This window comes from Triturus cristatus, chromosome 10 (assembly GCF_964204655.1).
Source record: "Triturus cristatus chromosome 10, aTriCri1.1, whole genome shotgun sequence".
Classification (NCBI taxonomy): Eukaryota; Metazoa; Chordata; class Amphibia; order Caudata; family Salamandridae; genus Triturus; species Triturus cristatus.
Window position 1 is genome coordinate 123,385,143 of NC_140593.1, and position 23,706 is coordinate 123,408,848.

At 42.6% G+C, this 23,706-nt stretch overlaps 1 protein-coding gene across 1 annotated transcript in view; it reads left to right on the top strand.

The window, feature by feature from the left end:
* The window catches only part of TRIM71 (tripartite motif containing 71), a 351,600-nt gene extending 328,678 nt beyond the window's left edge, over positions 1–22,922 (top strand). The window contains exon 4 of the mRNA XM_085630588.1: positions 14,050–22,922. Within this exon, the coding sequence (XP_085486714.1) occupies positions 14,050–15,501 (1,452 nt within the window). The 3' untranslated portion in view covers positions 15,502–22,922. The remainder of the gene's footprint in view (positions 1–14,049) is intronic.
* Positions 22,923–23,706: the final 784 nt, after the last annotated feature.

Consider the following 23,706-nt stretch of genomic DNA (forward strand, 5'->3'; position numbering starts at 1 on the left):
GGTAGATTAAATTACTATAGTCCAGTGTGAGTTGACTGAGCATTAGTCATATAGACATGCTGTTGACAAACTTATAAGTTAGGATTCTTATTAGCATCCTCAGATTGAGGAAGTGTGTATTGGCAACTATATTCACCTCAGTAACTGGGGAATTGTTTGGACTATACATGGATGCCCAAACTGCAGACTGAGACTGCTGGGGAGCGGAAGGGCCTCTGGTTTGCGGCCAAAATGAGGCACACCAATTGGTTAAATCTTGTATGGTGGTAAGGATCTCGTTTTTTGTAGGGTTTGGCCTCAAAAATGCTGTAGACATCTCTCACTGTGTGACTGAATGTCAAACTGGGTGAGGGTTTGGGTGTCCTGCTCTGAATGGCTTAATAGCCCAAATATCAGCTCAGTATCATCCACATACATTTACAATTGTGCCCAGAAACAAAGTAATTTTACCAAGGGGTAGATCTATAAATTAAACACAAGAAGTTATTATACGGATCCCTGAGGGATAGGAATCAATACAAGATCATTAGAGTCAGAACAGAAAGGCGGGAATGCAATTGATTGTATTCGGTCTTCAAGATAGGGCGTTGACCATAATGGGGTGCTTCCAGCAAATCCCATATCAGCAAGTCTGGTGATAAGGAATGAGTGGTAGATTATATCAAAACTTGCTGAAAGATCTTACAATAACAGTGCTCCTACACCACTGCCATCTCTCCTCCCACATAGATTGTTCATAAGAAAACAAGTTACTTACCTGTAACTACAGTTATCCAGTATTGGTATCTTTCATAGATTCACATGCCTGAATCATTCCCCGTCGCCGAGGCGGGAGTCCCCGGTAAATAAAAAAGTAGTGCCAAAATGTTAGTAGTAGTAGTAGGCCCAAAGAAAAGGCCAAAGCCTATATCTTAGCAGCCTATCTACCTCATTATGCAAAAAGAACCAAGAATTTGGTAACAACCAATCAGACACCAGCACCCTTCTAGAACCCTCTCAGCAGAGCCAGTTCTCCTCAGATTTTCGCAGCACAAGTGGGAAGTGAACGTCCCAAATTATATAGAACTGACTCTACGGGGAGGAGGGTGGGTGCATGTGAATCTATTAAAGATACCAATACTGGATAACTGTAGTTACAGGTAAGTAACTTGTTTTCTTATCCAGTATTGGGGTATCTTTCATAGATTCACATGCCTGAATCAGAATAGCGAGCAGTATACCAAGTATACAGTCGGTGCGGATGGTGGGAGACTAGTGCTGATACTCCCAAGTTGCATCCGCAGCTTATTAATAAGAGGTAAAAGAAAAACTCTACAATTTCAAAACATGCAAGCCATAAAGAGGAAAATAGCATGTAATGCAATAACATTGAAAATGAAAGCAAATCATTATTGTAACACATTGCATTGTTATATTAAAGATATCAACATCTTACATATTAAAATATGAAAAGGGTACCTGAAGGTATCTCAAAGAAACAGATGTCGTAGTACAGCTTGCCCAACTGCTGCATCATCACGATGCGTAGATTGGAGGCAGTAATGTCTTGTAAAAGTGTGGACATTTTTCCATGTCGCAGCGCGGCAGATATTTTCTAGAGCCACACCAGCAAACAATGCTGTAGACGCTGCTACTGTCCTCGTGGAATGGGCCTTGGGGTTCCTCAACAAAGGCCTGTGAGCCTTGTCATGGCAGAAAAGTATTGTAGATGCTATCCATCTGGCAATGGTGGATTTTGTAACCGCCTTTCCCAGAGTAGTTTGGCCATAAGCCACGAATAATTGATCGGACTTTCTAAGGTTCTTTGTTTTCAGAAGATAGAATTTAAGACATCTCTTGATATCGAGAGAATGTAAGGCTCGTTCCACTGGAGTAGATGGATTAGGAAAGAAAGTTTTTAACGTCACTGGTTCATTAAGATGAAACTGTGAAGGCACCTTAGGGATAAACGTTGGATTAGTTCGGAGGTGCACGTAGTCGTGAGTGAAGTGTAGAAAAGGTTCCTTTACAGTAAACGCCTGAACTTCACTCACTCATCGAGCTGATGTTAAAGCCAGAAGTAAAGCAACCTTCCAGGTAAGGAATTTTAGGTCAGCCTCGTGGATGGGCTCGAATGGATGCGTCATTAATTGCATTAAGACTGTGTTGAGTTCCCATTCCGGTGGCGGAAGTCTGACCGGAGAAAACTCTCGGAATAGTCATTTCATAAACTGTTTAATTAAAGAGGATGAACAAAGAGAAGGGCCATGAGCACCCCTTCTGAATCTGGAAAGTGCAGCTAAGTGGACTTTGACTGAAGGGAAAGAAAGTCCAGATCTTGCCAGGTGTAACAAATAAGGAAGGATCTTTTCTGCAGAATCGTCCACCGGGTGCACCTGGTTCGCTTCACACCAGCAGCAAAACCGTTTCCATTTTAGACGGTAAGTTTTTATCGTGCTGTGGGCTCGTGATTTTGTTAATATATCCCTACAGTCTTGAGGGATATCCAGGTCCTTAAACTCTAAGAAGTCAGGAGCCATGCGTGTAAATGTAGGGACTGAGGGTCCGGGTGGAGAACCTGACCTCTGTTCCTTGACAGCATTGTGGGTGTCGGGAGAAGACGGATCGGCTGGTCCTGTGATAGCAGTAGGAGCTCCTGAAACCAGTATTGGCGTGGCCATCTGGGTGCAATCAAGATGAGACAGCCCTCCAACTTCATCTTGCGTATGACCCTCGGTATCAGGGGTATCGGGGGGGAAAAGCGTAAGCACAAATCCCTGACCATTGCATGGACAGGGCATTCCCCCTTGAGCCCTGTTGAGGGTATCTGCTGGCATAGAAGCGGCATTTCTTGTTCTCCTTCGTGGCGAACAAATCCAGCGGTGGTGTTCCCCAAGCTCTGAATATTCTGAGCACTTGAGCCTGCTCTAGCTCCCATTCGTGGCAATCTGATTGGGATCTGCTGAGCGTGTCCGCTAATGTATTGCAGAGACCTCTGACATGTTCTGCTCTGAGGGTTATGTTGTGGAGTGTGACCCATTCCTTCAACTCCTGAGCTTCCGTGGACAGAGTTGCTGATCTTGTTCCTCCTTGTTTGTTCACGTAGAACATGCTGGTGGTATTGTCGGTTCGAATCAGAACCAAAGAACCTGCAATCCTTGGAAGGAAAGCTTGCAGAGACAGGAAAATTGCTCGCAATTCCAGACTGTTGATGTGTTTGTTTTTGTACTCTGGAGACCACTTCCCCTGTATCTGTAAATCTTGGAGATGACCTCCCCATCCTTCCATGGAAGCATCGGTAGTGAGGACAAAGTCTGGAATCTTCTGAATGAAAGTAAGCCCTTCTGATAAGTTGAGAATATGGGACCACCAACGTAGAGCGCTCTTCATGCCTGAAGTGACTCTGATGATGTCGTCGAAGGAGCCCATCACCTGCTGCCACTGAAGGTGTAACTCCTCCTGCAAGGGTCGCATGCGGAGCCGTGCCAGAGGGACGAGGTGTATTGCAGAGGAGCACATCCCTAGGAGCGATGCGAGCATCCGGATAGAAACTGACTTTCTTTTGGAAATTCGGATTGCTAAGTTTTGAAGACGAACCTGCCGTTCGTGAGATAAGAATGCCTTGCAGCGGACGGTATCTAACAGAGCGCCCAGAAAAGGAAGGATCTGCTTTGGTTGTAATTGAGATTTGCTCCTGTTGATCGTAAGCCCCAGAGAGTGGAACAGACGAAGAGATGTTGTCACGGCAGTCTTGACTGATCTTTCCGAAGGACCCTTTATTAACCAGTCGTCTAAATACGGGAAGACTTGGATTCCTTGGGAGCGCAACACTGCTGCCACTGGAGCTAGGCACTTCGTAAAGATCCTTGGGGCAGATTTTAACCCAAACGGGAGCACTTTGAACTGGTAATGGGCGCCAGCCACTGTGAAGCGAAGATACTTGCGATGCTTCGGATGTCTTGGGATGTGAAAGTAAGCGTCTTCCATATCTAAGGAAGCTAGAAAATCTCCCTCGTTGAGGCAACCTAGAATTTCTGCCAGAGTGACCATGCGAAATCCCTGCTTCTTGAGGAATCTGTTCAGATTGCGAAGAACTAAGATTGGGCGCCACTCCCCTGATTTCTTCTTGATGAGAAAAAAGCGGGAATAGAAACCTGTCCCCTTTTGAAGCGCAGGAACCTTCTCGGTTGCGTTCTTGAGGAGCATCGTTAAAGCTTCTTTGAATAGTAAGTGAAGACGAGGGGGAGGGGGTCCCTTGGGTGGTTTGTTGGGTGGTTTGGTGACAAACTCTAAGGTATGACCGTTGTGAACCAGGTCCAGAACCCACTGGTCCGACGTAATTTCTTGCCACTTGGTCACAAAAGTTGAAATTTTCGCACCCACAGCGAGGGGAAAAGGAGTGGAAGGAGCCCTGCAGAAATCATTGCTTCCGTGAGGTGTCTCTTCCCTGATTCTGCGATCTTTTTCGTCCGCCTTGACGAGAGAAACCAGACGTATTGGTCTGTCTGTAGGAAGACTGATATGATTGCCGATACTGAGGCTGGTACCTATTTTGTTGGGTATGATAACTTCCTCTGGATGAAAATCCACGGCCCCTTGCTCCTCTGAAGGTACCTCTTTTGTATTGCAAGGAGCCCAATGATCTTGCAGTATCAGTATCCGTTTTAATTGCTTGGAGTGCATCATCTGTGTTTTCCAAACAATGATTCGCCATCATAGGCCATGTCCAATATTTTTGTCTGGACTTCTGGTCTGAACGTGGTAGCTTTAAGCCAACCCTGGCGCCTAAGAACCGCAGCCCCAGCCAACTGGCGAAAGTTAGTATTCACAATATCCAGTGCGCAGTCGATAGTCTCTGAGGCTGAACGCTCACCCTCCAACAAAATCTTTCGAGCATCTTGCCTGTTGTCCTCTGGGATGAGTTCGATAAAGCTTGCCATTTCTGACCACATCTGGCGGTCATAACGCCCTATTATCGCTAGGGAGTTGGCTGCCCTGATGGAAGCAGCTGCCATAGTTGAACATTTTTTCCCAATTAGATCCAGTCGGCGTCCTTCCCTATCCGGTGGTGTAGTGACCGGTGCTGCCGGATTCTTAGATTTTTGTTGGGCTGCCTGAGATATAACCGAGTCTGGACGCGGTTGGCCAATGAGACAAGAGGGACTGTTGGCTGGAGCACGGTATTTTTTGTCAATCCGTGGAAGCACCGCTGGCACTGATGCCGGGTTTTTCATGATTTCAACTCCTTCTTTCCAAATATAGTCAATGATAGGGATAGCTCTCATAACCTTTCTTGACTCTTCTTTAAAGTCATGCAGAAAACAGTCAGACTGCTCAATGGTGACCGGCAAGTTGAACCTGGTCACAGCTCGCTGCATAAGGTTATGGAACCCCCCTATATCTTCTGGGGGCGAATCAGATGGTAGAGGGGTAGGTGGCGAAGGCATAGGGATTATATAAGAATCCCAAGGGTCTGCTGGGTCTGGCAGCTCGCCCTCTTCGAATTCCTCCTCCGAGGTTGAATCTTGACCTTGATGCGGGTCCTGTGGAGGATCAGGCAGTTGAGGCATTGGGGCTGGATCCTCAGGCAGAGGCAATGGGTCCGGCTGCGGCGCAGTCTGTGGAACCTGTGGAACGTTTGGCTGCGGTGGAAAACGCTGCTTATAATCTGCAAGCATGGCTTGCAGGTCTTGAATTAAAGTAGGAGGCAGATGTGACATCTCGTTCCTACCAGGTTGTGTGTAGCAGGGTCTATGATGCGGAACGACTATGTCTTCCTGATAGTAATGCCCTTGATAATTGACTTCTTCCTCATCATCATCGTCCTCCTGACATTTGATGTGCAGTTCCGAAGGATGGCGAGCAATCCCAAAGGGCCCTTCGTCCTCCTCGTCGTCCTCATAATCATCATCGTCACACTGCACATACGTTTCCAGGAGATGCGAGGGAGTAAGCGGTGATATGTCCTGCCTTTGAAAAGACTTTAGTTGAAAAGTCCTGGTGGAAACTGGAGTGGAATGAGCGGGCGCCATTTCCTTTGATGTGATTAGGTTTGTAGAGTCCATCGTCGACGAGGTCGTCGTCGACAGGGCTGTGGTAGACTGGATCGTCGACGGGATCGCCGATGGGATCGTCGACGGTGTCTTCAACGTCGACTATGTCTTCGTCGTCGATGGAGCCGTCGTCGACGGGCTCGTCGTCGACGGGGCCGTCGTCGACGGGCTCGTCGTCGACGGGGCCGTCGTCGACGGGCTCGTCGTCGACGGGCCCGTCGTCGACGGGCCCGTCGTCGACGGGGCCGTCGTCGACGGGCCCGTCGTCGACGGGCCCGTCGTCGACGGGCCCGTCGTCGACGGGGCCGTCGTCGACGGGCCCGTCGTCGACGGGCTCGACGTCGACTGGGTCGTCGTCGACGGGCCCGTCGTCGACGGGCTCGACGTCGACTGGGTCGTCGTCGACGGGGCCGTCGTCGACGGGCTCGACGTCGACTGGGTCGTCGTCGACGGAGCCGTCGTCGACGGGCTCGACGTCGACGGGGTCTTCGACGACGGGCTCTTCGACGACGGGCTCTTCGTCGACGGGCTCTTCGTCGACGTCGATGGGATCTTCGTCGACGATGGAATCTTCATCGACGAGCTCGACGTCGACGAGCTCGACGTCGACGAGCTCGACGTCGACGAGCTCGACGTCGACGAGCTCGACGTCGACAGGCTTTTCAATGGCGGAATCGTCGACGGCGGTACTGCTGACTTCGTCGACGAGGACTTCGTCGACGACACATCGACGGCGGGCTTCTTTGTGAGGATAGTAATCCTAGTAGACAGAATAGGAGAGGTAATTGCCGTCGTCGTGATGGTTTGCGTCAATGAAGAAGCAGACGAGGTGACAGAAACCGAAGATCGAGAGAAAGCCAAAGATTTTGAAAGGCTTTTACTCAGTTTGTGCGCTAGCCTTGACTGTAGAATCCTGAGGAGAGTGCGCTTCAGAAGTAGAATGATGCTATTTCTGACGCTTCTTCCCTTCACTGGAAGAGCTGTCCTGCGATCTAGCTCTCTTGCTAGAAGTAGAGGCTCTGTCATCCTCCTCAGCCGAAGAGGATTTAAGCCACAAAAGCACTCTCGCCTCCCTATCCCTAAGAGTTTTTGTAGGGAAGGTGCGGCAAATCTTGCAATCTTTTGCCTCATGTTTAGGGTAGAGGCAGTAGATGCAGTCCACATGTTGATCATCAACATGGACTCTCTTCTTGGCGCAGGTCCTGCAGGACTTAACAAGGCCTTCTTGTCTGACATGCTGAAGCAAGTTGAAACAAAACTGAGAGGCACTAAGGGAGACTCCCTTCCACACGACGTGCGGTGAAAATCTGAGGAGAACTGGCTCTGCTGAGAGGGTTCTAGAAGGGTGCTGGTGTCTGATTGGTTGTTACCAAATTCTTGGTTCTTTTTGCATAATGAGGTAGATAGGCTGCTAAGATATAGGCTTTGGCCTTTACTTTGGGCCTACTACTACTACTAACATTTTGGCACTACTTTTTTATTTACCGGGGACTCCCGCCTCGGCGACGGGGAATGATTCAGGCATGTGAATCTATGAAAGATACCCCAATACTGGATAACAGAATAAACCCCATGCTTCTGCCTGCTCAAACACTGACCAGATAAGATTTGAGTATATTGCGCTCTTCAACAAAAGTCTGCAATTGAGAAGATTCAGTGTTCCGATAGAGGAGTAGGAAGATAGACTGAAACTTGTTCACGTTTAGCGAAGATTTCTTAAGCAGAACCTCCAGTTAATGAAAGATCATGCGTGTTACACCCTGAATTAATTGCCACTGAAGGCTTTTCACAGAGTGCCACCTGCGGTAGTCAACTTTCTTTTTATTCTTACGTGCTAGGTGAGCTGTTAATAGACCAACTACTCAGTCTACACACCCATGCCAGCGTCCAGAGCTCCACTGTAAAGGCAATAAGTTCCTCCTCCCCTTGCTTGTTCAGGGAGCAAATCGCAGTGGTGGGGTTCTTTAGGAGAACCCCCTTACTATGTATTGAAGAAGGAAAACCTTAAATACCTGCTTCATTGACCTTCACTCCAAAACCTTTGTGATGCACCGTAACTTTGTGAGACCTTGTAACATTTAAGGCGAGGCGTTGTAATTGTGGTTAAATCCAGCAAAGGAGATTGAAACTGCTTGCTCGTCAGATGGTATTCTGAACACTTCCACCATTGCAAGTCCTGTATCACCAGAGGATCCAGAAAATCCTTAGTCTTCAATTCTTCATGGATCTGGGTTCACTGAACATGAAAAGCCCATTGATTCCATCTCATTCAAAAACAATTTTGCAGCACAAGATAGGTGTACAACATCATCAAGTTAAAAATAAATCGTATTAGGTTTGATTTTTCTTGACTAACATGACCATGTATTAACAACTGGCACCTACTCAAAGGTTAGAAAAGCCCACAGAAGATGTATCAACTGTACTGACATAAATAGTCGGAATTTGGGTCTAGAATGCCATTTTCAAAATTACAGGATGACTGAGAATTGTGCAGTGCCTACTATGTCTGATAAGGCAGTTCTCCAGAGGACGATAAATTGAAACAGAAGCCCATCTCAAGAGGGCACGATAGCCTTTCTGAAAACTGTTAGTGGTGACGAGTGGCAATGTGAACTCAAAAAACAGTCCCAAAGTGAACATGAGGAGCTGTGATTGAAAATATGCAATGGGGCTATAAAAAGTAGGGGTACAGTAGATACAGGAACCATCCCATTCTGACCCTACAGTACCAAAATCACTTGATGAAGGGTCAACATTTTAAACTACTTCTCCTTATGTAGAAAACTAGATCAAAGAAGAGAGACACACAAGAAAATACCTCAGCATTCAAACCATTTTCTATTAAAGGAGGGCACATCAAAATGTGTTGAGGGAGGATGAGAGGGAGTGCGTGGAGGTTGGGAGACTAATCTTTTCTGCAAAACTCACAGGTATGTTTGGGAACCAAAGCTTCTACCCAATCGCCAACATGGGTCACATGATTTAATCCGAAAGGGGAATCTGAGTGTATTTGTGGCAGGTAAGGTGTAAGAGAAGGAGGAAAAAACTTGACCCAGACCATCTCCTACCAAACCCTCAACCCTAATAGTTTTCAAAACGGTTACGGAGTCACTGGTGGCCATACCCCCTGAAAATTCAGTTTCTACCCATGAAATTTGTGAGAGAAATGCAGTCATAGAGCTATGTTAATTGTGTCACTTTACTTAAAACCTTCTACAGACTCATACGCTTATTAATCAGACAATAGCTTCCACTGCTTAATTGAGGGTGTCCATGTCTTCCTATAGGAACTTATGACAGGACCTTTACTATCCGGAAAGTAGGATTTACCAATCGTTCTAGGGCATGCTTACAACTTGCTAGAGGTTATGTTTGATTGCAGGACCTGAAGTCGAGACTCCCATACAAGAAAACCGTTTTACGTAATGAGTCCAGTTTTTTACTGCCTCAATAGGTTTCACAGGCATAGTGTTCTCCTTCAGTTCTGTGGCTGAAGCCTGAACAATTGTACTCTCCTGACAAGGATAGGTTGATGAGATGGGGGCAAGAAGCTCTGATGTCACTTATGGCAGGTGGATCTCGATATAGATGGAGCAGTTGTGGGTTTAGAGCAGAATTCTTTTGCGTGCTGTATATAAACGTTATTATATGGAATTGCTGATACGATGCAGAGTTAGAATCTGGATGAGGTAATAAACCTTCCTCATTATAGAAAGCTAAGCCATCGGAGTCCAAAACAAGTTAATTATCTGTATTTTTCAGGTACCCTTCCCTAGAAACCTTAAACATCTGAAGAAACTTTCTTTTCACAGTGCTCTGTTTTGCAGAAAACATAGGGCCTTTAGCAGAAGATGATGGGGTACAACAAAGTCAGTAACAGTTTCTCGAAATGTATCACTGCATGTTGGCCAAGATTATAATCAAGTGTCTGACAGATATTATATAAACTGAAGATGAACTGTTTCAGGTGTTCCTAAGAAGGACCTTCAATAAAAAGGATGTATATGGACTTTTACGATGGAAAGTGTGTTCTTCTCAGTGCATGACCAAATGTATGGAGTTTTCCCTGAAAGAACAGAGAACTGAGAATTGGCGGCAGGCAATTTTCTCTATTTTTTCCTTCTTGTGATTTTACAAAGTCCGTAACAGTGTTAATGTTGTTTACTCACAAGTGCCAACTTTGTAACAAAACCATCTTTGTACCAGGCTTAAAAACCCTTTAGCCAGTGTAAAGTTGAGGGCTCTGGAGCCAAAGAGGGAGCTAGAATAAAGGCCAAAACAGTCAACACCATATGCATGTCTTCGCACCACTGGCTGAGGCAACACCTCCTTCAGAGGTGCCACAGATGAAAGAGAGGTAAAAATATCCAACCTAGGCTTTCTAAAAACACTTTTTCCGCTGCAGGATCCGCAATATGCTAAATATCACCTAAGGTTGTGACTTGCTGTAGTCTGTGGTTCCAAAGAAGACTATGATTGATCTCTCTTCTTACTGTGGTGAAAGTAGCAGTGAGCTTTTTTGTTTTTTGTTTTGTTTTTTGTTTTGCCTGGGGGAGGAGAGGCAGTGCTCCAAAAAGAGATTTGGGACTTGTTTGAGACAGTCGTGTATCTAGGAACAGCTTTAAATCCACCTTCATGGCCATGGGATGTGTTCACTGGCCAACATAATGTAGCAGGGTCTTGATCGTTTCCCTGGCACAAAGAAAAGAGGCATAATGGTCCTTGACCAATCTGTGGTTGTTGGCTTGTTTAATATACTTAGATGATTTTGGATGTAATATTCATAATATCCTGGGGAAAAAAAGACAAACCTCTTTGAATGGTGATGGGTGATGCCAAAAGCTCTGGATCCCATGACACTGCAGGAACAGAAAGAAGGTTTAGATATTACCAATGCACTAGGTGCCATTTTGCCATATATGTCCATTCTGTTGGATTTGAGAGAGACCAATGTCAACTCCAGTCTGTGCCACCTGGCACAAAAATTGCAGATCCATTTTGGCATCTGGGAGGTTGTCCAAGTAAGGAATCTACGGGCTCTAATACTCATTAGAACGTGTTTTGAAAATGAACAAAAAAAGCTAGGTTGCAGCTTGACAAATGGAGTGACTCCAAACACCTTTCAAAAAGTCTTAAAAAAAAAAAAAGCTACTTTTTTCTGTCTAAGTGAGCTCTTAGCCCTTCTGGGTGGTCTTGACCCACAACATGAACACATTTTAAGATTGGGATACTGCATTTCAAAAGGGCTTGCCTCCTAACCGGTACTCTACTGTCATTCAGCTAGGGTTGCACTGTACAATTACATACATTCTTGACATGTGTTCGACCTTCATCCCCAGGGAAGAAAGCAAACTGAGTACAAATCCTAGTCGGTCATACTTCTCTTCACAAACTATTTCCATAGTTATGACATTTTTTTCACTCTACTCCTGTTCTCCTACCTCTGACGTATGTATGGGGTAAACTTGATACTCTGTTCTACTGCCTATGAATATCTAACAGAAATCCATGGTGAAATACAATATACGTACCTCTGATCTTATTTCTCCATCTTGGGTATTGTCCACATCAAGCCTGCGTCCGTGTGGACCAATCGTTTGGTTTAGATTTCGATCTGAACAGACCCCTCTCTCGAGCTGTCCTTCAGTAACTAACTGCCTGATTGAACCTGCTGAGTGTGAGGAAACAGTGCTGCTTCTAGAGTGCTTTTAGGAGCAGGGCCAGTTTCCACTTGTTAAGCCATAAGCCTATGAAGTTACATTCCCTGCTTTCATTTTCCCGTTTCAGGTGCATTTCTAGAGTGTCGTTTCATATATTCAGCTCTAGGGTATAATTTATGGTGAATTGGCATTTTTATGCATTTTATTTTCTATATTCTTTGCTTGTCTCTTCAATTGCTTTAGTTGTATACTGTCGAGGGACTACTATGACCATATGTACTCTTTATCCACTGACCTTTTGTCATTTTGAATGTCTCAGACCTACAAATATATATGAAACAATTACTTTGGTTGTAATGTATCTCAATGTTTTTCTTTACTAAAAATTGTTTTAAATTAAAAATCAAAAAAAGGATGACTGTACCTCCTTGCAGTGTGAGTCCGTTAGTATATTATTATGATTTTTTTTTTTAAAGTGAGAATGTATATAATTAAAAATGTGTTCTAGGGTCCTGCATTTGCTCAACTGTAGGCTATGGTTTACAATTTCAGAGAGCTTAACCACGATAAAGGATGATTGCAAGTAACTTCATCAATACCATAGTACTCTGTGAACGTAATTGTTGCCACAGCCGATCTTGCTCCCTGACTTCTACTGTCTGGAGCCCCCTTCATAATATCCTCGTATTTGCTACCCACGAGCACGACCAAACTGCCTGGCTCTTGAGCTACCAAGGATCTGCATATAATGCTGGTTTCCAGATGCATCCAGTTCCTTGCACTGCCTTACACGGCTCATGCCATCACTAGACCTACTTGAACATAAAATCTATCATTACCATGTCCCTGAACCAACTTAAGTTCCTTTCCATATCGAGTTAACTTCCGTCGGAACAACCTGCCTTAGAAATTAGATCTATCACCACCCTTTGCATCCATACGCGACTCAAACAGTGCCTAGTCACGGTAGAAAGCGAGTCATCGATGAGAATCGGAGTAGTCCACAGCTTCTCTGTGTAGTGAGTTTTGAACTTTACAAGATCCCTGAATATTCTTTGTTGTTTGTGGCCACTATGCTCTCTTACAAACTGCCTGTAAGGAAAGTTGGAAGACATTTGATTCATGGTTCTGACCCAAATGTTTGAGTGAAGAAATACTTTTCAGCTAGCATTTGTTTTTATAGTTGACGAAATAAGCAGGTAATGGGACCAGTAAGGGACAAGTGTTTACGAACCATGGTTGTGCCTTTTTTTAATTTGTTTTTTAGTTTCAGCAAAACCCAGTAGGTTGCTTCATGGCACTGTCTAGGAAAGCTGTTCTTATACTGTGGTAGACGGACCCCTCGGAGTATATTATGCCTACTCAGGGAGTTTGCTAAAGTTTACAAAATGTTATTAATATCAGCAAATTAATCAAATGTGTATATAAAAAAGAAGCAAAATATGACTGAGAATTTTAAAATGTTTTGTACATGTGAAGTAATTTGAAACAGAAGGCTAAAAAAAGTTTGGCTTGATTTGTGGGAGCAAACAACATATAGTATGGATAATGGTTGCCTCAATTGAAACATCAACAAAAAGAGAACACGCGTTTGGAGCAAAACAGACAAAGTGATATGCTAGAGTTTAGTATATCGTTTCGTCATTTCAAATAAAAACAAGAACAAATTTAGAAAAAATGTGACCTTGCCACTAATTTCAATTTTTATAATTTTTTTTGATTTAAAGAAAATACTTATTAATTTGTGTAGTTGTTGTGTACTTATATCTGTAATTTCGTTTATTGTTTTTAAGGTACAAATCCCAGAAATTGCATAAACTTTAGGGTTCTCGTGGGGTAACGAGAAAAACTGCTGATGGAAAGTAACAGCGGTAATACAAAGATTGTAGCCAGGGTTGTCTGCAGTTTTGCAGGACAACATGCTGCCTAATCAGGTGCCTTTTCAGATGCGGAGTCTTCAAACGTTTTCCAAAGGGAGACGAGAGCAAGTCCAATAGCAGCATTGGCTGTAAAGTGTTCTACCCCAAAACACGTTTGTATTTGCCAAATGAACAGCAAATTGAGTGTGGTGTTCTTTACAAAGGGCAATATCTGTGTGTGTTTTGATAAAGCAGAACCTTTTCTGCACTAAATCTATACTGATTCAGAGTTCCCACTTGTTTTCTAAGAGCCGCAGCGTTGTACAGAGGGGGTGTTTAGTTCGTGACCAGACAATTGCTATATATTTACCTAGAAACATGGTCTGAAGTGTTGCAAACGAATTGACACTAGTTGCCTTTTATACCTTCGTTTCTACTGAACTTGAACAATGCTGGTAATTTTCTAAAACATTTTTTTTTTTTTTTTTTACATAGGTGGAAAAAATCCGTCAAGTGAAAGCGAAATCCCTCTATCTGCAAGTGGAAAAATTGCGACAAAATCTAAGCAAGTTGGATAATACAATAAGTGCAGTACAGCAGGTCTTGGAGGAAGGACGCAGCATGGACATTCTGCTAGCCAGAGATCGTATGCTGGCCCAAGTGCAGGAGTTGAAGAACGTGAGAGGGATCCTGCAGCCCCAGGAGGATGACAGAATCATGTTTACTCCGCCTGACCAAGCTTTGTATCTAGCAATTAAGTCAATTGGTATGGTCAGCAGTGGAGCTTTTGCTCCTCTTACAAAAGCTACCGGTGAAGGTCTCAAACGAGCATTGCAAGGCAAGGTGGCTTCATTTACTGTAATTGGCTATGATCACGATGGGGAGACACGCCTTTCAGGTGGTGACATGATCACAGTGCTGCTGGTTGGCCCTGATGGAAACTTTTTTGGTGCCGATGTCAGTGACCAGCAAAATGGAACATATTTGGTGAGCTACCGGCCGCAGTTGGAAGGTGAACATCTCCTCTCTGTCATGGTGTGTAACCAGCATATCGAAAATAGCCCGTTTAAAGTGAGTGTAAAGTCAGGCCGCAGTTATGTTGGCATTGGTCTGCCTGCACTCTCATTTGGTGGTGAAGGAGACAATGAAGGCAAGTTGTGCCGCCCTTGGGGAGTCTGTGTAGACAAGGAAGGCTACATCATTGTTGCTGACCGTAGTAATAACCGTGTTCAAGTGTTCAAGCCGTGTGGCACCTTCCATCACAAGTTTGGAACACTAGGCTCCAGAGCAGGGCAGTTTGATCGACCCGCTGGAGTAGCCTGTGACAGCTCTCGGAGAATTGTCGTGGCAGATAAAGACAATCATCGCATACAGATCTTCACGTTCGATGGACAGTTTATTCTAAAGTTTGGGGAGAAGGGCACCAAAAATGGGCAGTTCAATTACCCCTGGGATGTGGCGGTCAATGTAGAAGGCAAAATCCTGGTTTCTGACACCAGGAACCATCGTATCCAGTTGTTTGGTCCTGATGGTGTGTTCCTGAATAAGTATGGTTTCGAAGGGGCCTTGTGGAAGCACTTTGATTCTCCCAGAGGGGTGGCATTCAACCACGAGGGGCATCTGGTTGTGACTGATTTCAACAACCATCGCCTGCTGGTCATCCACCCAGACTGCCAATCGGCACGCTTCCTTGGCTCAGAAGGCACAAGCAATGGACAGTTCTTGCGCCCGCAGGGTGTGGCGGTGGATCAAGAGGGACGCATCATTGTGGCAGACTCTAGAAACCACCGGGTGCAAATATTTGAATCCAATGGCAGCTTTTCCTGCAAGTTTGGGACACAAGGAAGTGGTTTTGGGCAGATGGACCGGCCTTCTGGAATAGCGGTTACTCCAGATGGCATGATTGTCGTGGTGGACTTTGGAAACAATAGAATTCTTGCCTTCTAACAGGTTTAAGAAGAAACTGTCTCAGGGATGCTAAACAGAAATACAACACTGCTTAAGACCTACCTCATCGTACGTTTTTGCAAACAAATGTACTACTAGTTCTGCAGGGAATGGGCCTGTGAAGTTAGTTCTATCTACCTCATTTTCATTTTTTGGGGGGGAGGGGACAGTTTTTTTCTAACAAAATGTGCAGTAAATATTTTACCCACACCTCCCAGGTTTTTTTTTGTGGGGAGTCCATACATTTGTGTCTTCTCACATCAAGAGGTTAATTTCTTGAACTCTGAACTAAAAATGAAAATAGAGGTGACAAGATAAACGTTGAAAAAAACTAGACCTGGCATTGTTTGTAGGAATGTTACTTGTTGCTGATTATTTGTTTTTTTTATGCTGCTGCAGAAGAGAAGGACTTCAATGTTCTCTCACTTACCTCAGCTTGTTCCTGTTTTACAAATGTCGGCTTCCTAGAAGTTGGGCATTGATCCCTGCGCCCTGGAAGTGGTTTGGATCACATAGCTTAAGAGAAACAACTTTTCAAATGAATGGGAGTGAATGTGGAGCATGGAGGATTTTTATTTTATTTTAAAGTCCGTACTTCAAAGTGAAGTTTATGTCGAACATGCACAAATGTTATTAATGTTTTTTAAAGAGAATTGTTGGAGAGAGCAGCATTTCTTTCCCCGCTTAGACTTTGCCTGGCATTTAATTTCCATCTGATTTGTGCGTAGTGTACATTTTGCAAAATAGTATTGATTTGTAAAATGCGCAGTCTTTGACAAAAAGACTGGTTATTAACGTTACACGCATCACAACAAAAAGATTGTTTTTCTTTTATAAAAAAGCACAATTTGGACAGGTTTTTAAAGTCAGGGATTTATCAAGTGATGGCACATTATTTTGCATGTGTGTTGAATGATGTAGATCTTTAAATGGGAAAGCGCTCGTTGGTGCCCATTGTTACACAAGCAAAAGATTCTCAAATGCTACAAGCAGTATTTGCATTAAACTGTTACGTCATTAAGTCTTTCCTTCATTTTCAATCATAGAGTATTTCTAGTTGTTTGATACTCTTAAAAGGCACATGGAAGTGAAAAGAAACCTAATAAGCAAGACTTAATCTGCTTGTTAATGTGTACGTTTAACCTGGGGCTAAACCAACAAAGTCCCCAACGTGGACGGATTGCTTCTGGCACTAGAAACTTGGATTGTTTTTTTGTCCTAAGCCCTTACTTGAGTCACTTCACTGGCAGTAAGAGCAAATCATATCTTTGTACCAATATAGAGGTGCAATGTACTCTAAAGGGGAGTCCTCTAAAAGTGTGTCTCAGAAACTTGCCGAAACATGTGATAGTGGGTGATTTGTGACCATAGTTTTGTGCATCTACCTCAGGCGCAGCCCTCTTCTCAATACCTTCTGGTAGTTAATGTGCCTATGTTGGATCTCCATATCCCCAGATGAACATTTTTGAAAATTATCCTCTCAGATGTGCAAGGAAGTCTGAGCTGGCTTGAACCTGCTAGTATAACGGGGAAGGATGATTTCTTTTTTTTAGTTAAAGCAATCCTGATGTGAATGCTTCATATAGTCTCTTCTATGACGGTCGCATGTCAGATGTTTGGAAGTTGGAAAAACTCAGGTTCACAACATGCACACAAGAGTACCAAAGACATTAAAGTGCTTGGGCGGTTTCATGTTTCATTTTTGTTGCACAGTTTAAAACATGTGTAATTATTTTAATGTGGATAGTGTTCTACTCCTGCAATGAGCAGAGGAATGAGATATTGATGATAACCTAGACGAGGTAACTCATATCACAGACCTGCATGAATATAGTTTACCTCTCTATACGAAGTTGTCTAAATATCTGGCCAAGCCTTATTGCTTTATTTTAGTTGACCCTTGTCCAGCATCATAGGTCTGGTTGAAAGTCCTATGAATGCTACCTGCGCCCGTTTTGGTTCGGGCACAAGTTAAAGGTGCAGTTCTTTGTGGGAATCATACCTAATATGGTTATTATCTGGTAAAATAGTATGTGTAGAATTTCCTGCTCCCAGTTCAACACTAACAAACCGAATGATCAACCAGCATCTTTCTCTCTGTGGAGTTTGCTGTCGTGCATTGCACTCAGTTTTTTTTTTCCTATACCAATTATCCTGCTAGGTAACGCGAAGCACTCTTTTAACAATTTAAAACTTAATTGTAACTCATGATTATGGAGAAAGTTTGATCCAGAAAGGAAAGCCAAAAGCATTCTTGTGGAGAAAGGGGTAGAAGCCAGTATTGGCTGCGCCTTTTGAGGGCTGTTAAATATTTGAAGTTCGATTATGAAGCAATTATATCTGTATATCTACTGGCATACTAAAGAGGTACAAAAATGGCACATAAAGCAAGTAGATTACCTCAGCAGAGCTCATTACATGAGTAAGATGAATTAAAAGTGTCTAATGTGTATGTTTGCTTCTTAAGAACGAAGCTATATTCCGCACATGAAGAGCAAATAAAGCCATAGTCCATTTATATATTTTATCAAATAAAATACCATCTTTTTTTTAATTCAGCCTCTGGGTGTTTTCACCAGCCATCTCTTGACATTTATGGTCAATTTTCATAATTCAAAATGCAAACTTCTATCTTTTCCAGTAAAAGAAGTGACAAAGTCTAGGACATTTTTACTTTCAAGATAATCCATACCCTGCCTCAAATACCACGTTGTCGGTGGAATGAAGGACAGTATATGGGAAAGATCCTGAGGAATTGATGAACAACTTTAAAGTCGAAGTTGGTGTAAGGCTTAGATGTGCTTCTCAGTCCATTTTTTTAAAAATTTATTTTAGGAAAGAGGCTCTATTTGGAAAGTCATTCTTCATGTGAGCCATAAAGGTGAAGGAAAAATGTATATTTCAACTACAAAATTCTGGGGCTCGGCAGTTAATCTTTAAATGCCTTGGATGTGTTGCTTCTTCAAAGCTGTAGTGTTTTCACACTTATTTGACTTTGTTCCTCGACTGTTGAAGTCGTCTCCACAAATTGATAGTACTGCTCTGCTGCGTCTAACTCTAGAGCTGTAAAATAAATGCTGTGGCAACTCCGTAGCCTGTAGTTAAAGCAATTAAATGTGTGGAGAATTTCTATTGAATGTGTCCTAGTGGCTGAGCGCTTATTAGTGTAAAGCAGGCAATTTTTTTTATTTTCTTCTACTGTAGTGATTTCAGGTATTAATTACATTTGGTATCCCCTATAAGTCTAACTTATTTGGGAAACCTTAGGAACATTTCAAAAGAGGATATAGTGCCTAAGGAATTCGACCTCATAGAATGGGATCAAGGCTCTTCTAAGAGAGCCTAAATACACTCGGCCTACAAACTTATGGTTTAAGCCAAAAAATATTTATTTGTTGAGATTTTTGTAGGGTTTGATCCAATTAAATCTCCGCCTTCTGTTTTTTGACGTTTTCCTTAGTTGTTAAAAAAAAGGAAATATGTGCCAAAGTTAAGTGAATCCATATTGTGCCAAAACATGATGGGGTATTTAAGAAAACAGTTTGGAACTGTATAAAAACACACTGGTAATTTCGTTTAGCAAATATGGAAATTGTGTTCTCTTTAGTTTGTTCCCCCCTTCGAGTCGACTATTCCATGTCACTGTGATTCAAAAAAGAAAAAACTTATAACAAATGCAAACATAAACCTGAAACTCTACCTCTTTTTCCATTAACTGTCTACCTCAATTCTAGAACAAACAGCCTCTTGGAAAATATATAAATCCACATGGAATTTAAAATGTACAGTGCCTGGCAGCATTTTCGCTTTTAATGTTGTTGAAAAAATGCCAGATGTTGGTACTGCTGTTAAACTCTACTTTGGTTCTTATGGTGGTGGCATTGACTGAAGTATTACTCAGGCAGATTAACCTAGTACTTTCTCTGTCACGTCCTATCATACATTATGCAACCTTTAAACACACATTTTTCAGTATTATGGAGAACTACTATTGATAAACACATTTGGAGTGGTTTTGTTTGGATTGTGTTAGTGTCGTTTTAAGGCCCATAGGTCTGCTCTCTACAAGAGAAAAATAGTTTGCTGCATGCGCAAAAAATTCCAGATAGAAATGAGTGTAATGGTATAAGTTCTTTATTATGCAAAAGAAAAACAATTTACCAAATTTCCGAAGGGAAGATATTTTTCCACTTCCTGGCCCAAGCAAATGCTCTCTCTACCTTTACAGCCCAGTACCCATCTGCTACATCCATTCCATAAAAAAGGCACATAGTAGGAAATAGTATCTCACTACAATGGTGTTTTGGCTTTAGCAGGTTCACAAGCTATAGCTTTGGTTCTAAAAACTGATAGTCGTCCCCTCAAATTGCATCTGGGATTTTTATGAAAATAACAGATCTGCTGCCTCTTTAATGAGCCAAAATAAAAATCACAGTAGTGAAAGAGTATCATTTGCTTTGGGCCTGTTAATGAATGTACTTATGGGTTAACAAGCCAGCTATATTGACGAACTACTTCAATGTTCAACCACAAATGGTTCTAAAAGCTTTGTGTGTCTGCATGGTCGTAGACCGTATCCTAATGATTGTATTATCTTGAAAGCTCAGGTAGATACTTTTAATGCTCTGTACTCTGACAGAGCTTATGGACTGAATGTTTAAGTGTCTAAGTAGTGACACAGTAATATTTCTCTAACCACCTTTTTGTGTAACAACTTTAAAAATGTTTGTCTTAGGTCTGTGTAATAGCTTCTTTCAGAAGTCATAGTTTTCATATTTCCCCCCCAATTTGTTGTGGGAGCTGGGGTGTCATTTTAGTGTTAAAAGTTTGTCGTTAACCGAACAAAGTTTAAAAAAAAAAAAAAAAAAAAAAAAACGTTTTTATGTTTGTATTTTATAAGTAGTGATAAGTGTGACCCTTGTATGTTATGTGTAGGAATACAATCAAGTGCAGTTTAAAATGTAACTTGTAAAAATTATATATATATATTTTGTTTACAACACATTTCTAGTTAAGGGTGTTTAATTTTGGTGAATTTACACCTGCAGTTTTCCTCCTTACATGGGCGAGGGGGGTCGTTTGGTTTCTACTAAATTAATATTCATTAGATATTTCTGCTTACTGAGAACTGAGTACAAAAAACTGGGTGGCCCATAATATAATGCGTGCAGCTGTATGGTGCAAACACAGTATGTCCTGCATATATATTTGCAGGTATGCACACTATGGAACTGTATTATGCACATTATCAAGGCCCACCGTTTGGATACCTTGGCGCACATCGGAGGCATTTCCAGTGTCGCAGGCCCCCCCTCATTAAAATACTAGAGACATTTACTCTGGTGCATCCCACTTCACTAAACTTAAGGATATTCAGTGGGTCTAATTTACCACTTCCTCTACCTTTGTGAAAATAATCAAAGTAAGCATGTGATGGGATAAACTGTACTCTCATCGTGTGCACTGCTGTTTGTCCCTGCACTCATTCCCTGTTGCCTGGGGCACTATCGCACTAGATATTAAGGTCTCTAAATTTGGTGGGACATAAGTATGCCTAGTTAGAATCTTCAGGGGGTAAAGCAAAGAAATGAATGGATGCATTTAATGTGGAAAAGGTGGACACCCATCAAACTTTATTCTGTTGCTTGTTGCTCAGATTGTGAGCTTTAGAAAATAGAAATGAATTAGTGTCTGTATGATTTTGTCTTCGGAATTCCGTGTACACCTTCAAATCCGATTAACTTAATTTTCTGTGGCTGCAACTGTGCTTCCTGTGTTAGACCAATGTTTATGTTTCAGGTGTTTGGGCAGAAGCTCAGTTAAAATTGGATTTTCCCCATCAGCGTCCCACTTTGTCTTTAAGTGTCAAGTCAGATAAATTAACATTGACGACTTGCAGCAGAAGCCCAGTCATGGTTTTTATGCCATGTTTGGGTCAGTGTGACAAAATCTGCCAGCGCTGACACACTATTTTTTAGCACCCCTGTAAGAGGTGCAGACACAGAAGCCACATAGCGGCAAGAAGTAGTGTTGCAACAAAACCAGAAAATGAAAATTGTATTACCTCCAGTAGACCACTTCAGAACAACAGTGTTGCTACCACTAATTTTTTTTTTTTTACTCCATTTCTCGCTAATGCAAAATAGTTTTTCACCCAGTGGTAGTGAATGGCATCATGAAAAATTAAAATAAGTGGCATTTATTGCAAGCTCTGCCACAATATTAGTAGATCTGATCAGTCCATCCTTATAAACAAACCCTTTTTACATACCACTGCACTGCAACTGGGCCAGGTGTCAACCCATTTGTGTTTTTTGCAGTATCTGTCATTTTATTGGAGAGTAGACAGGCATCAACCTAAGTTGACATGTGGAAAACTGCTAGGGAAAAATGGTACGATGTGGTATTTGAGCATAACACTGCATGCAGTAAAATAATACAGACCACCCGCTCCATATCTTTTTATCGTCTATGTTCTAGAATACCTATGCTGTAAAGCTGTACTTGATTGTGTCCCTTTTTAAATTTAAAATGTGCATAATCTGTCATGTCGTTTCCAGCTGAAGCATTTTCTGAATCACTAGAAAAAGCAATATTTTTCTATAAGAGCACATAAAAGTGGAATACTCTTAAGTTCCAACAGTGTAAAGGCAACTTCTTCCAAGATAGGTTCATGGCAAAATGTTGTGCAGTTAATGTTTAAAATGGCAGCTGGACATCCCTTCTCCCTCCCCCTTCCATTCCTGCCCCTCAGTAATTGATTTATGATTCTCTCTCACTCTGGCTAAAGCCTCTACTCCTATAAAACTGCCTTGCCACAAGATCCAGGGCAAGGCAGTAAACACCCCTGCAATCCGGGATGTCTTAAGTATGCAGGAAGCTACGCATCTTGAGCCAATTGCTTTGTAGTTTTCTTGCCCGGCTGCACTCTGGCCTTTTCAGTTTCTGTGATTAATGAAAGCTTCTCCCTGCTCATAAAAGCAGGTCTCTCTCTAGCCAGGCATCAGAGCTCTGCTTTTAATAGGCTGCTCTGAGTGTGATAATTGATCCAAGAGGCCCAGGTCATAGCATTAAACTGGGGGATTGAAGGGGGCAGTGTGAAGACCCTATTTAAGCTCCCATTATGACCAAAACCTTTGCTCCATGTCCTGCATGGCAGGGCTGCTCCTGTGAGGCATGACCGCTTATGCACATTTATTTCGTAGATCAAATGTTAGAACTGACCTCTGTGTTACTGAGGCATTTGAATGTATCATCTACTCACGACCACCATGGTCCACGGAGTAGGCTGAACGATGTAGCAAAGAGATGGTATATCAGCTACTGGCAGCCTTAAAATAAAGTCAGTGTCTCTGTGGACTTTAAAAGTGTTCCTATGCAGTTTACTTTGTGTAATCAATAAATGTTCTTTTTTCATGAAAGCGGGTTCTGTTTTTTTTGTGTTGAGGACGAAGGGGGGAACAATATGGTTTCATTAACAATTATTGCATTTTATTGTCTTGAAGTTAGAGAAGTGAAAACATTATATATTAACAATTCTTCGTATACAGAATTGTAGGTACTGCCTTTGGGTTTTTATGTAGAACTGAAAAACACCAATAGTAACTTCAGACCGCTTTCGGTCGAGACACTAGTATGAAAATAGTCAGGTAAAAAAAAAAAAAAGCAGGACATGCCGTGTAGACTGACATCAGTATGTAAACGCATTGTAAGGAGACGTGTATAGACGTAGGAGGGTGTTGTTGGTTTTAGCTTCTAACCAGTGCATTTAGTGGAAACGTAAATTGGCTAGTGGCTAAGAGTTGATACTGCTTTATGAAAAGAAATAAACATAAAAGTGGGGCCAGGCATGCCAGCAGCTTAAACCTTATTTGGATAGTGGGGGCTGAAAATGGTTCTGTTTTTGGTCTAGTAGACCCAGTCCCCCTTCTCTCTCTCCAATCTTTTGTGATGTCCCAAGCTGCAGGCAAGGCACAAGAAGTTAATTTTTGGGTGTTTAACATTTGTATGGGTGCCTCCATCCCCTTACTGCGCTCCCTAGAAACATCTTAATACTTTTTAGGTCTGGTGTTTGCCAAGATCTTTTGATTTTACTAAAAGTACATGTGTAACGTACAGGAGCTTTCAGCCACCTCTTTGGGTCCATTGGTCTCTTACTACATTGTTTGCATTACTGATACAGACTTCTTCAGATTCCTCACCTTA